Source organism: Rana temporaria, chromosome 5 (assembly GCF_905171775.1).
Source record: "Rana temporaria chromosome 5, aRanTem1.1, whole genome shotgun sequence".
NCBI lineage: Eukaryota > Metazoa > Chordata > Amphibia > Anura > Ranidae > Rana > Rana temporaria.
The window spans coordinates 289,791,086-289,805,725 of record NC_053493.1 but is presented as its reverse complement, the minus strand read 5'-3'; the positions used below and the strand labels follow the sequence as shown (position 1 = coordinate 289,805,725).

The following is a 14,640-nucleotide window of genomic DNA, read 5'->3' as shown; positions in this document are numbered from 1 at the left end:
ATTCTCAAAAACTGAATGCCAGAACCCCCCCATCAAATAAATAAATAAACCTGTGATTTATCTGAAAATATGAATATATAAAAAACAGACCAGTGATATGTCTATAATGTTAAAGACCATATAACTCCTATGAAAAAAGCAGGATCAAACTTTGATTCTGCTTTTTTCATAGGAGTTATATGGTCTTTAACATTATAGGCATATCACTGGTCTCTTTTTTTATACATCAGAAGCAGTACCGCCAGCAACCATTGGGTGGCGCATGAATACACACAGTTGTACAGAACTGTGAGAAAGATTAATACATCAGAAGCAGTACCGCCGGCAACCACTGGGTGGCGCATGGATACACACTACAGTTGTACAGATCTGCAAGAGAAGCTCAGGCATCCATCCAGCGGCGCAGGCCGCTGACGTCGGTTCCGATATCGGCGGCATTTGCGTTCCACGTTGGTTACGTGGAACCGGCCGTGAAACAGAAGAATCGCGGGTCACCCCACGGGGAGATCGCGGACGGGGAGAATCGAGATCGCGATTTTCTCCGCGATTAATCGTGCAGCTCTAAGACGCAGTCTCTATTTGGCCGATCAGCTAAGTCATATTTTTTTTTTTCAAGATTTATTTTGTTGAAGACATTTTTGACATCCAAATATAGGAGGCTGGTGGCAAACTGTACAATACATGTGTTTTGTTCACAATTAGGCTCCGTTCACATTCCGATTCGCAATAGCGGCAAATCACGGGACGCCCCTGCGTTCCCGGTGCATTGCCTGTTGATTTTAATAGCACCCCAAACGCTGTTCGATTTTTCTGCGATTCGTCGGGCGGCAATCGTTGTTTAAAAACGCAAAAGAAATACAGGAGCTACTTTTGGGCGACGAGCGTCCCGCGATTCTATTTGCGCAGTTTTTACCGCGGTTTTGGCCTAATATGCAGAGATGAGAACAGAGCATAATGAGGATGACAGTTGCAGAAGTACAGATCACCAGCAGTTTTATAGAATCATTGAAAAGATCAAGTATCTGCTTTGAAGCAGAACTAAACTCATTGATTTAACGGTTTAAAAAAAAACTGTTACATACTCCTCATGCCAAGAATGTAAACATCACCATTTGCTTGTGCTCTCAACCAAACTGTCAATCCATCAAGTGGCTGATGTCATAACTGATCACATGTGCAGCATCATGGCAGTTGTAGATTAAACAGAGGCCAAGATGGAAGATTCCTTGGCTGAAAAGAATAGGAGGGTTTAGTTCTGCTTTGAAGGAATCTTCCAGCTTGGCCTCTGTTTAATCTACAACTGCCATGATGCTGCACATGTGATCAGTTATGACACCAGCCATTGGATAGTTTGACAGTTTGGTTGAGAGCACAACCAATGCGACAGTCGCATTCCCGGCACGTTCTGTAAATGTATCTGTTTTTTTTTTTTTAAACGATTAAATGGATAGGTTTGCTTCTGCTTTAAGCTCACTAAGTAGCTCATTCTTCTTTATATGGGGTCTGTAAAGCTGGCCATACACTATAGGTACAATTTAATTTGTCTCTTACACTACAGTTATGTAGTGCTTGGATACAGATTGAATGGATTGTTTAGGTTTGTCCTTGTGTTGCATAGCTTTGGTAAATCTAAAGTAGAATGTACAATCTGATTGTATACTGTATGGTCTATGTGACTGCAGTAGCTCAGTGGGAACAATATGTGTGACATCATCTGTGAGTGTCTGTGGTAAGGGTATGTGCTGGGTGTGGATGACATTGAGGGTAACGGATGGGCTCGTTGGGGGATATCACGCTGGTGGCTGAAAGTGTAAGGAGGTGGAAGAGGAAGGGTGATGGGGGGAGTATGAGGAGACAATGTGATTGTCTGGATTTGTTTCCACATTTTGTCTCTCATAGTTGAGGTATACCTATGATGACAATTACAGGCCTCTCTTCTCTTTTAACCACTTAAGGACCGCCTCCTGCACATATACGTCGGCAGAATGGCACGGCTGGGCACATGTACGTCCTGTACTAGTACCCAGCCGTGGGTCGCGGCGCGCTCCCGTGACCCGGTCTGAAGCTCCGGGACTGCGGGTGCCGCGGACCCGATCGCCGCTGGAGTGCGGCGATCGGTCCCCCGGAGCTGAAGAATGGGGAGAGCCATGTGTAAACACGGCTTCCCCGTTCTTCACTGTGGTGGCGTCATCGATCGTGTGATCCCTTTTATAGGGAGACACGTTCGATGATGTCAGACCTATAGCCACACCCCCCTACAGTTGTAAACACACACTAGGTGAAACAAAACTCCTTCAGCGCCCCCTGTGGTTAACTCCCAAACTGCAACTGTCATTTTCACAAAAACAATGCAATTTAAATGCATTTTTTGCTGTGAAAATGACAATAGTCCCAAAAATGTGTCAAAATTGTCCAAAGTGTCCGCCATAATGTCGCAGTCACGAAAAAAATCGCTGATCGCCGCCATAAGTAGTAAAAAAAAAATATCCCCTATTTTGTAAACGCTATAAATTTTGCGCAAACCAACCGATAAATGCTTATTGCGATTTTTTTTTTACCAAAAATAGGTAGAAGAATACGTATCGGCCTAAACTGAGGAAAAAAAATGTTTTTTTTATATATTTTTGGGGGATATTTATTATAGCAAAAAGTTAAAAATATTGCATTTTTTTCAAAATTGTCGCTCTATTTTTGTTTAAAGCGCAAAAAATAAAAACCGCAGAGACGATCAAATACCACCAAAAGAAAGCTCTATTTGTGGGAAAAAAAGGACGCCAATTTTGTTTGGGAGCCACGTCGCACGACCGCGCAATTGTCTGTTAAAGCGACACAGTTCCGAATCGCAAAAAGGGGCAAGGTCCTTTAGCAGCATTTTGGTCTGGGTCTTAAGTGGTTAAGTGGGAGAACTTGCACAATTGGTGGCTGAATAAATACTTTTTTGCCCCACTGTAGGTTTTCTGAAATGGGCCCTCTAATGAGGAAGTTCACCGAATTCTGGCAGATTAATGCTGATTCTACAGCACCACGAGACTCAACAGACTTCAGTTAAAAGATGGAAAGGGCTGACATTCTATGGAGGCCTTTACTTCTTGCGTACCAAATTGATTGTAAGGCAATGAGGTTAATTTACTAAAGCCACATATGCTGTAAGTGCACCTTAAGTGCATTTTCTCTAGATATGAGGCGAAGTTCTGCTGATTTCTATTGTCCAATCATGTGCAAACAAAAATGCTGTTTTTATTTTCCTTGCACGTGATTGGATATTCTTTGCAAAGTTAAGTTTTACCTGATTTACTAAGCTCTGGAGCAAGTGCCCTTGCTGTGCACAGTATATTTGCCTTTAGTAAATCCACCCCAATGTGTGAAAGCAAGGGTCAGCAAAGTGCAGTGGTCCATTCTTGTATGTGTTGGGTGTAACCATGTTTAGCACAGTGTATGTAATGTAAGTTGGATGCCCAGGCTGTCTTTTTTTTTTTATTTTTTTTTTTTATTTTTTTTTTTTTTGCGCCTGTAGCTTGGGAGAGGGAACCTATCCATAGGCAATATTTGGGATTTCACCCAATTAATTTTAAGGCCAGAGAACTGACCAAAGTGCTCAATCGTATGTAATGCCTTCCGAAGAGATGTGGCAGAGTCGGCCAGGTATAGTAGCGTGTCTGTGTATATGCAAATTTTTTCAGTCAGGGAAGCAAGGCAAAGACCCTGGATCTTGGGGTCCTCTCTAATGGAGATTGCAAGGGGCTCCGCCGCCAGGGTCTAGAGGAGCGGAGACAGTGGACAGCCCTGCCTAGTGCCCCTGGATAAGTCAAATGTCTGGGAGGCCCTCCCATTGGCCACTAATTTACCCCTGGGTGCCAGATATAATAATTAAACCCACTTGATGAAGTTGGGTCCAAAACCAAAGCTACCGAGGCATCCCCAAAGGTACCGCCACTCTACCGAGTCAAAGGCCTTGGCGGTATCCAAAGCCACCACCACCCGGGACCCAACATTAGTATGTGTCGCTTGTAAGTTAATATACAATTTTCGGAGGTTGAAGGAGGTGTTGCGCCCCGGCATAAATCCAGCTTGGTCAGGATGGATCAGGGTTAGAATCGCTTGGTTAAGGCGTAGGGCAAGTACTTTAGCCAGAATCTTTATGTCTACCTGGAGGAGCGATATGGGTCTATAAGATTTCGGGAAGCCTGGTCCTTGCCCGTCTTGGGTATGAGGATAATTACCGCCTCACCCATCGATGGGGGTAAGATGAAATTGTCAAATAAATGGTTGAAGAGAGACAATAACTTGGGGGCAAGTATCTCGCTGTATTGGGCGTAAAATTCTATGGATAACCCATCTGAACCTGGGGCCTTGGATTTGGTGAAGCTCCCAATCGCTGTGGTTATTTTGTTGAGTGTTTGGCCTCGTACACACGACTGAGGAACTCGTCGTAAATGAAATATCGTTTTCCTCGACGAGTTCCTTGTCAACCTTGTGGAGAAACTTGACTTGACTTTGCGTACACACTGTCAAGACCAAATCTCCTTGTTCTCAAACGCGGTGACGTACAACACATACAACGGCAGGGGAAGTTCGATTCCACTGGCACAACCCTTGGGGCTGCTTTTGCTAATCTCATGTTACTGCGTGTTAAGTAAAAGTTTGGTGAGAGACGATTTGCACTTTTCAGACTGTTACAGCGTGACGAATGTGCTATCTCCATTACAAACGCTACTTTTACCGAAGGTGCGCTCCCGTCTCATACTTTATTCTGAGCATGCGCGGGTTTCTTAGCATACACACGGACGTGTTTCTCGTCGAAAACCAGCCCGACGAGGAACACGACGAGGAAATTGAGACTCCCGACGAGGAAAAAGAGAACTTGTTCTCTTTTTTTTCTCGTCGAGTTCCTCGACAGTTTCCTCGATGAAAAACGTACACACGACCGTTTTCTTCAGCCTGGTTTGTAACCTGAGTTAGGCAGCCCCAGCAGGAGAGGGGTTTCACATGATTATGTGGCCAGCAAGAGGTTAACATTATTATTATTATTATTATTATTATTATTATTATTATTATTATTATCAAAAGTTTGATTGTGTTTTTATCATACTCCTAAGCATATTTGTTGTATCCCAATATGGTTAATAAATTTACATAAAAACTACGTTTGCTACTTTTTCTGTGCGTTGTGTTAAAGTGTTACTAAACCCAGGGCCCCGCAGTCACTATATCTGGTCTCCCACGGTACACAGAACATGGAAATGCAATTATTTTTGTAAATATAAACTGCTAAATAAATACATTTTCTCATCGGTAGTATATATCAGTCTTGTGACTGCTATCAGTGTCTGGTTAAGGCTTGTAGGAGTCTTTGCCTCCGCTTTAAAGACTAAACCTTTTTCTGACACTTGTTGGTAAATCCAGTTTTTTTTGCTAGAGAATTACTTAGAAACCTATGTGTAACGGTCACCACCGTTTACGACCTTCCATCCCAGTCACGACAGCTTATCTGACACACAGACAAACCAGCAGGCCTCCCATTTTCCAGAATAACGAGACTTGCTCCGTGTTCTCTGGTTGCAAATGAAGACAATTTTAATGGTTTCTTCTCAGTCTTATATACAGTACAACCATGTGACAGTATTCAAAGGGACAATGAGATCTCCACTCCCCTAATCACACACTAAGGCTAATTACTTAAACATTCTAGACAGGTCGGCACCGGCCTATAATTATCATGTCTAATCACTGCACATTCCTTAATTAACAGCATAACAAACAAACCCATCACACACTGAGTTCCTTAGGCAGACGTTTCGTCTCTGCATGCAGCTTGACACCTATTCACACCTCTGAGCATCAATAGGTTTTAGACAGTGTTATCACACAATTAAAGGCCTTTCAAAAGCTAGCCTTATTTAACATATTAACAGTCTTTAGCATGCATAATTGGAGTTCTGGGAGCAGACCTGGGTTAACACCTTTACACAAGAACAATGGAATGTCTTCCAGGAGCCCTGACTCAATTAGCATGTCACTAGTCAGGGCTAAGCATAGAATGAGTCACTATTGACTGGTTGGGCTAACATCTTGCAGTATCTCAAAATCCTGCAATACGAACTATCAGTGATGTCCTATCTCATGTAATACATGAATTATGATTCACTTGCCGCCCCATGCCCAAAAGGCACAGGGTCGACTCAGACCCAAGAGTTATCAGTGATGCTGACACAGGAGTATCCCCCATCCTCACAAAGTCTCTGGGTGTCCCGGGTCATTCCGTTATATATATATATATATATATATATATATATATATATATATATATATATATATATATATATATATATATATATATATATATATATAGTGTATTTTTTTTAGGAGGGACCCTAGAGCAGTGATGATGAACCTTGGCACCCCAGATGTTTTGGAACTACATTTCCCATGATGCTCATGCACTCTGCAGTGTAGTTAAGCATCATGGGAAATATAGTTCCAAAACATCTGGGGTGCCAAGGTTCACCATTACTGCCCTAGAGAATAAAATGTCGGTTGGTGCAATATTTTATGTCACACTGTATTTGTATTTGCGCAGCGATCTTTCAAATGCAATTTTTTTGGGGAAAAAAATACACTATAATGAATTTAAAAGAAATTAAACCATAAAGTTAGCGCAATGTTGTATAATGTGAAAGATGATGTTACGCTGCGAGAATTGTGATCTTTATTCTAACCAAAAAGCCTAATTTTGGCCAGAATCGTGCCGCTCTACTAGCCAGTCTTGTAGAGGTAATAAAATGATATAAGATACATACCGTACAGTGTTCGTATTGTTCTAGATGGCATGAAATATTTACATTGTTTTATTTTACAGCTGTTGCTTTTAAGAATGCCAAGCAGTATGATCAAGCTAAAGATGCATATTTGAGGGAAGCCGAAGCTTATGAAAATAACAAAGCGTATCCTTTATGTCTGACCTGTCATTAGCAGTCTAAAATAGTTGTAATTTTTGTTCTTAACCTCTGTTGTTTTAAATACTATTACTGATTATGCTACAAATGTAGAATTGGTCATCAGAAGATACAACAAGCCACACCTCAGTGACAAGTACTCGTAGGGATGTCTGTTTGTAAAAGGCAATATAGTGGAATATTTAACCACTTGACCCCAAGTCCAATTCTGACATTTCTCATATATATGTAAAAATCTGCATTTAATTTTTTATTTTTATAGAAAATCATTTGGAAACCCCCAAACATTAAAAAATGTTTTGATGTCACAATGTACAGTATACGATTTCCTATCATCTGTGCCCAGTCTTGCCACACAGAGTTAATCCAGTCCTGAGCAATCCTCTTTTATTGTTCAGTGAAATAAAACAGACTTACAAAGAAAAACCTTAGTCCGTTCTGCCCCCTTGCTGGGAGTGACAGGTTATTTACATATCTCATGCACTAGCCTGGAGACAGGCATTATTTTTTAATTCCCACCCCCACTCCTTTTCTGAAGTCATGTGGTTACTTTTCTGGATTTTGACTGGATGTTAGTGATCATAGCAAAATTCAGTGTAAGAAATACATAAGAAAAAATGCATGTTGACAAGGGGAGTGTAGAGGAGGGTGGGGAGTCTACTGACATCACGACTCCACCCACCGAGCTCCAGACAACAGATCCACCCACAGAATCTGCAGTTTTTCAGGTCTCATAACAGACAGAGGGGAAACATTTGACAGATAAGGATACATGCAAGAGGCATGTATATCCTTATAGATTAGCACTATGGCAGTAGTTTAGAAAGGATGAGAGTGGGTTTACATCCACTTTAAATTATTATTATTTTTATTATTATACAGGATTTATATAGAGCCAACAGTTTGCACACCACTTAACAAAATGAAGGCAGAAATTACAATTTGGTACAAGAGGAATCGGAGGGTCCTGCCCGTTAGAGCTTACAATCTCTAAGCGGGATGGATATATATTTTTTACAGTAAAGACCATGGAGAATAAAATGGTTATTGTCCAGCAGCTTATTAAACAAAACTTTTCAGGAAAAAAAGATACACTTTAATGATTTTTTTTTCTCACAAACACAATATAATACCCAATTTTTGGTAACATTTTAAAGATGATGTTATGCTGAGTAAGTGGACACCTAAAATGTCAGATTTTGAAATTCTATACACTTGTGGAATAGCGATAAACTACAGTACCTAAAGAAAATTCCATAGATGATATTTTATAAGCCTTTACAGGTTACCAGTTTGGAGTTACCCAGGAGATTTGGTGCTAAAATGATTTCTCTCACTCTGACGTTCGCTGTGATACCTCATATGTGTGGTGTGATCGCCGTTTACATATGCGTGTGGGACATACATGCGCGTTCGCCTTTGCACATGAGCATGGGACGGACATTGGGGAAGCTTTAAACGCTTGGCCACTGCTGCCTGTACATTTACGTCGGCAGAATGGCACGGCTGCGCAAAGCAACGTACCTGAATTTGGCGCTGTGCGGGCCCACACACCCCTGACATGATCGCGGGGCACGGTCACGGAGCTGCAGAACGGGGAGATGCCTATGTAAAACAAGGCTTTTCTCTGTGCTGCCTAATGACAGGACAGTGATCTACTGCTCCCTGTGATTAGGAGCAGTGATCACTGTCGTCGTCACTTGTAGCCCAGCCCCCACACAGTTAGAATCACTCCCTAGGACACCCTTAACCTCTTCATCGCCCCCTAGTGTTTAACCCCTTCCCTGTCAGAGTAATTTACACAGTAATCGGTGCATTTTTATAGCACTGCTCGCTGTATAAATGACAATGGTCCCAAAATAGTGTCAAAAGTGTCCGATGTGTCCACCATAATGTCGCAGTCACGAAAAAAAAACGCTGATCGCCGCCATTACTAAAAAAAAAAAATAATTATAATAAAAATGCAATAAAACTATCCCCTATTTTGGAGACGCTATAACTTTTGGGCATTTATTTTTTTACCAAAAATCTGTAGAAGAACACATATTGGCCTAAACTGAGAAAGAAATTTATTTATTTTTATATATTTTTGGGGGATATTTGTTATTATTTGTTTTTCCAAAATTTACGCTCTTTTTTTTTTTTTTTCACAAATAGAGCTTTCTTTTCACCAAAAGAAAGCTCTATTTGTGGGGGAAAAAAAGGATGTACATTTTGTTTGGGTACACACAATTGTCAGTTAAATCGACGCAGTGCCGAATCGCAAAAAGTGCTCTGGTCAGGAAGGGGGTAAATTCTTCCGGGGCTGATGTGGTTCAAAACATTTTTTTTTTATGAAAATTACACATCTACAATGTAAAGTGGTGAGTGTACAGCTTGTATAACAGTGTAAATTTGCTGTCCCCTCAAAACAACTCAACACTTGGCCATTAATGTCTAAACCGCTGTCAACAAAAGAGAGTACACCCCTAAGTGAAAATGTCCAAATTGGACCAAAAGTGTCAATATTTTGTGTGGCCGCCATATTTTTCCAGCACTGCTTAACCCTCTTGGGCATGGATTCACCAGAACTTCATAGGACTCCAGTGGCAACCTCAGAAAATCGCTGCAGATAAATCCTCCAGGTACATGTGTTTTAAATGGCAGGGATTGATTATCTACCAGAGAATGTTTGTTGAAAGCACAATCCTCTTCTCTAGACAAAAATAAAAGGTTTTGGCTTAACATACACTTAAATTGTAAGTTTAATCCTTCGTTTTTACATTGTCCTACATTAGGGTTAACAACTTCGATTTTTAAATGAAGGATTTATTTTTATTTACCAGAAATGAAATATGTAGTCTTGTTGTGGTTCATTTAAAGTGATATAAGTAAAGGAAAATACTTTGATTATATAATTTGCCTTTGAAAGCCTTAATCAATTATTCTATTCAGACTCTTCCATGCTGCCAAGTGAGTATAATGAGTATCAATGTGTGTTCTAGATATATGCTCCCCTTACAATACCAACAGTACATTGAAAGAGATGAAGCCCAGCATGTCTGTGGATTTTTGTTAAATGTGCTGCATAGAAATGGATAGTTTGCTATAGGCAATAAGTATTTCTCCAGTTTTTTTTCATACATCTGTTGTCTTTTATTAAAGGGGTTGTAAAGGTACCATTTTTTTTTTTTTGTTCCTAAATAGCTTCCTTTACCTTAGTGCAGTCCTCCTTCACTTACCTCATCCTTCCATTTTGCTTTTCTTCTGAGAAATCCTCACTTCCTGTTCTTCTGTCTGTAACTCCACACAGTAATGCAAGGCTTTCTCCCTGGTGTAGAGTGTCGTGCTCGCCACCCTCCCTTGGACTACAGGAGAGTCAGGACGCTCTCTACGTTGCAGATAGAGAAAGGAGATGTGTGTTGGTGGGCGTCCTGACTCTCCTGTAGTCCAAGGGAGGGGGGCGAGCACGACAGAGGCCGAATGTCTATTGTGGTGCTTCCATCAATCTTCTGGCTGATAGTAAACAGCCACTTCATGTGCAATTTATGTTTACTAGCAGTCTGCAGATCCATAACCTAGATCTACCAGCAGATTAATAAAATAGATTCAGCATACTCTGTTGTGCTGAATGACAGCGCCCCATGGACCTGCTCCCAGAAACAAGCGCTGTCAATCGGTTAATTCTCTATAAGTCCCCTTTAAGCGTTTATAACCCTAAATCATTTTTTATGATCATGTTCCTTGAAAGCATGTTATACAGCACAGTGCTTGTGTTGTGTCATTTGGCCCTTTGTCACCTAAAACACCTGGCTGATCCTGCCTGGCTATACCATCTCCTTTTTAAACTGACCATGGTTTAATATGGCTGCTGAGCCCTGACACTGTGGTCAGTTTACAAGCCTCTGTCATATGCAGCTATCTCTGTCCTCTCTTCCCCTCCCCTCCCTGCCTGTCAGCTCGTGTGTGTGTGTGTGTGTGTGTGTGTGTGTGTGTGTGTGTGTGTGTGTGTGTGTGTGTGTGTGTGTGTGTGTGTGTGTGTGTGTGTGTGTGAGCCGTGTCATCCAAGCCCCTCCTCTGCTGCTGCCATACAATGTAAAATAATTTTCTTTACTAACTAGAATCCCCTCTGTTATAGCAGGTTAAATCGCTCAGCGCCTCCTTTTTTTTTTTTTTTAAATGATGCAGTGCAATACCTTATGCAAGACCACCGCTGAGCGATCACATGGTCGCCTCAGGCTCTCCTCCTACCGGTGACATCAGAAGGGAACCTCAGCCCCTCCCTCTGTAGTCCTGGGAGCGGGGCAGGAGAGTGCCGGGACATCAGCTGACTGACAGCGGCGCTGCAAAATAACTGAGCGATTTAACCTGCTGTAACAGAAGGGATTCAAGTTAGTAGAGAAAAGTGACTTAACCACTTTCAGTGATTCATGGTTGGATAGTGATGGGAGTGGTAGTGCTAAATTTACTGCTAAATGCTAGATTCACTTTGTTCTTTGTGGGTCAAGATGAGAACATTTTGGATGGTGAGATTTCTACTTTAACAATTCCCTATTTCATCCAAAATGAAAACAAAGGGCTAGATTCAGGTAGGGGCGCGCATAGTTACGGCGGCGCAGAGTATTGTATTTACGCTACGCCGACGCAAATTACAGGAGCAAGTGCAGTATTCACAAAGCACTTGCTCCGTAAATTGCGGCGGCGTATCGTAAATGGGGCCGGCGTAAGCGCTCGCAATTCAAATGTGGAAGGGGGGGCGTGTTTTATGTAAATATATTATGACCTGACGGGATTGACGTGCATGCGCCGTCCGTGTACATATCCCAGTGTGCATTGCTCCCGAGTACGCCGCAACGACGTATTGGTTTTGACGTGAACATAAAATACGTCCAGCCCTATTCGCGAACGACTTACGCAAACGACGTAAAAAAATTCAAATTTCGAAGCAGGAACGACGTCCATACTTAACATTGGCTGCGCCTCCTAATAGCAGGAACAACCTTACGCCAAAAAAGCCTAACGTAAACAAATTGCGCCGGGCGTACGTACGTTTGTGAATCGGCGTATCTAGGTAATTTGCATATTCTACGCCGACAACAACGGAAGCGCCCCTAGCGGCCAGCGTCAGAATGCACCCTAAGATACGACGGCGTAAGAGACTTATGCCAGTCATATCTTAGGCTAATGTCGGCGTATCTAGCTTTCTGAATACAGAAAGTAGATACGCCGGCGCAGCTTTGAAATCACGCGCGTATCTATCGATACGCCGGCGTAATTCTTTACTGTATCTACCCCAAAGTTTTTTGGCATTAAATACATTTTTACTATGCTTGGTGCTACTAAAGATAAATTAGCATGCATTTCCTACCATGTTGCCAGTTCTTATTGGAACCATCCTACAGCAACATCCAACCATATATGGTTTAAGCAGAAGCAGAGCTCTGTGTTACCAGTACAGTTTGGTAGTAAATTAAGTGACCTCATGCAGCCATGTTTCAGTGTAAAATTAAACATCTTATACAGCGTTAAAGGAAACCTCTACTGAAAGAAATATTGGCACTGTCATTGCAGACTACTATTTCAAATGACTAGTTCTCTGGCTTTATTGGTTACTAACCTGGAGCAAGCATGCAACCAGTAAAGTCATAAATTCAAAATCAGGTCAGTGATTCATTTGTGAATAATGGCCTAATGAAACCATGGGATCAGCTTAACAAGTTGAAATCCAGCATTCTCAGAAGCAGAAGTCGGCAATAGTCGTTTCTGTATTTCTGTTGGTACAAGTTTCATTCTAGATGATATCAAAACCTGTTTAAAAAAAAAAAGTGCAAAGTATTTTTCAGCTGTGAGATTAATAATCCTCCTTCAGGTTGTGCTTTTACACATCAGGTTTTTTTCCCCCCAGTTTATACATATCGTACACATCGGTTTCAGTGTTGTTTACTGCATGGAAATAATGGTATGAATGGGACACTTTGGTATTTTGAGTGCTGAGATTGTATGTTCATTTTTAATGATTTGCTTGCTCTTAACAGGGCCTTTGAACAAGCAGGGATGATGTTAAAGGTAGGAAATATTTTATTACCTTGCATTGGACAAACATATTTTCATTAAAGCAGTAGTAAAGTCCGCTTTTTTCATCTTCCGTATTTTCCGGCGTATAAGACGACCCCCTAATTTTCCAGGAAAAATTTTGGTTTTGGGATGTACTCAGAGTATAAGACTACCCCCTTCCTACTAGTCTTTCTGGAAGCTGAGGGGTAGCCAGAACCTCTGACAGAAACAGGCTTTTTCAAATCTCACTGTGCCATTACATTACATTCCTCACTGTGCCATTACATTACATGCCCCCTCTCTGTGCCTGAGTTTGCCCCCTCTCTGTGCCTGAGTTTGCCCCCTCTCTGTGCCTGAGTTTGCCCCCTCTCTGTGCCTGAGTTTGCCCCCTCTCTGTGCCTGAGTTTGCCCCCTCTCTGTGCCTGAGTTTGCCCCCTCTCTGTGCCTGAGTTTGCCCCCTCTCTGTGCCTGAGTTTGCCCCCTCTCTGTGCCTGAGTTTGCCCCCTCTCTGTGCCTGAGTTTGCCCCCTCTCTGTGCCTGAGTTTGCCCCCTCTCTGTGCCTGAGTTTGCCCCCTCTCTGTGCCTGAGTTTGCCCCCTCTCTGTGCCTGAGTTTGCCCCCTCTCTGTGCCTGAGTTTGCCCCCTCTCTGTGCCTGAGTTTGCCCCCTCTCTGTGCCTGAGTTTGCCCCCTCTCTGTGCCTGAGTTTGCCCCCTCTCTGTGCCTGAGTTTGCCCCCTCTCTGTGCCTGAGTTTGCCCCCTCTCTGTGCCTGAGTTTGCCCCCTCTCTGTGCCTGAGTTTGCCCCCTCTCTGTGCCTGAGTTTGCCCCCTCTCTGTGCCTGAGTTTGCCCCCTCTCTGTGCCTGAGTTTGCCCCCTCTCTGTGCCTGAGTTTGCCCCCCCACTGTGCCTGAGCTTGCCCCCCCACTGTGCCTGAGCTTGCTCCCCCACTGTGCCTGAGCTTGCTCCCCCACTGTGCCTGAGCTTGCCCCCCCACTGTGCCTGAGCTTGCCCCCCCACTGTGCCTGAGCTTGCCCCCCCACTGTGCCTGAGCTTGCCCCCCCACTGTGCCTGAGCTTGCCCCCCCACTGTGCCTGAGCTTGCCCCCCCACTGTGCCTGAGCTTGCCCCCCCACTGTGCCCGAGCTTGCCCCCCCACTGTGCCCGAGCTTGCCCCCCCACTGTGCCCGAGCTTGCCCCCCCACTGTGCCCGAACTTGCCCCCCCACTGTGCCTGAACTTGCCGCCCAGTGCCATCACTCACTTTTTTTTCAGGCGGTGCGGTGACAGTCTCCGTGCTGCGCGCGTCAATGATTTAAAAGACGCGCCTTCTCCTCAGACTGTCCTGTGTTAGGCGGAACACAACATTTCCCAGCAGCGCCTCTGTTCTGTGTTCCGCCTATCATGGTCGTCTTCTCATCTCGTCAGAGGATGAGAAGGCATCTGTGATAGGAGGAACACAGAACAGAAGCGCTGCTGGGAAGATTTGTGTTCCTCCTATCACAGAACACTCTGAGGAGAAGGAGCGTCTTTTAAATCACTGACGCTCGCAGCAGCCGGAGACTGTCACCGCACCGCCTATTCACAAAAAAGTGAGTGATGGCAGAGACCGTACCCGGCGTATAAGACGACCCCCGACTTTGGATGCATTTTTTTGCATC

At 43.3% G+C, this 14,640-nt stretch overlaps 1 protein-coding gene across 1 annotated transcript in view; it reads left to right on the top strand.

Moving 5' to 3' along the window:
- The window catches only part of NAPG (NSF attachment protein gamma), a 59,747-nt gene that overhangs the window by 2,474 nt on the left and 42,633 nt on the right, over positions 1-14,640 (top strand). The window contains exons 3-5 of the mRNA XM_040353957.1: positions 6,857-6,941; positions 9,888-9,905; positions 12,968-12,998. Coding sequence (XP_040209891.1) covers positions 6,857-6,941; positions 9,888-9,905; positions 12,968-12,998 — 134 coding nt within the window. The remainder of the gene's footprint in view (positions 1-6,856; positions 6,942-9,887; positions 9,906-12,967; positions 12,999-14,640) is intronic.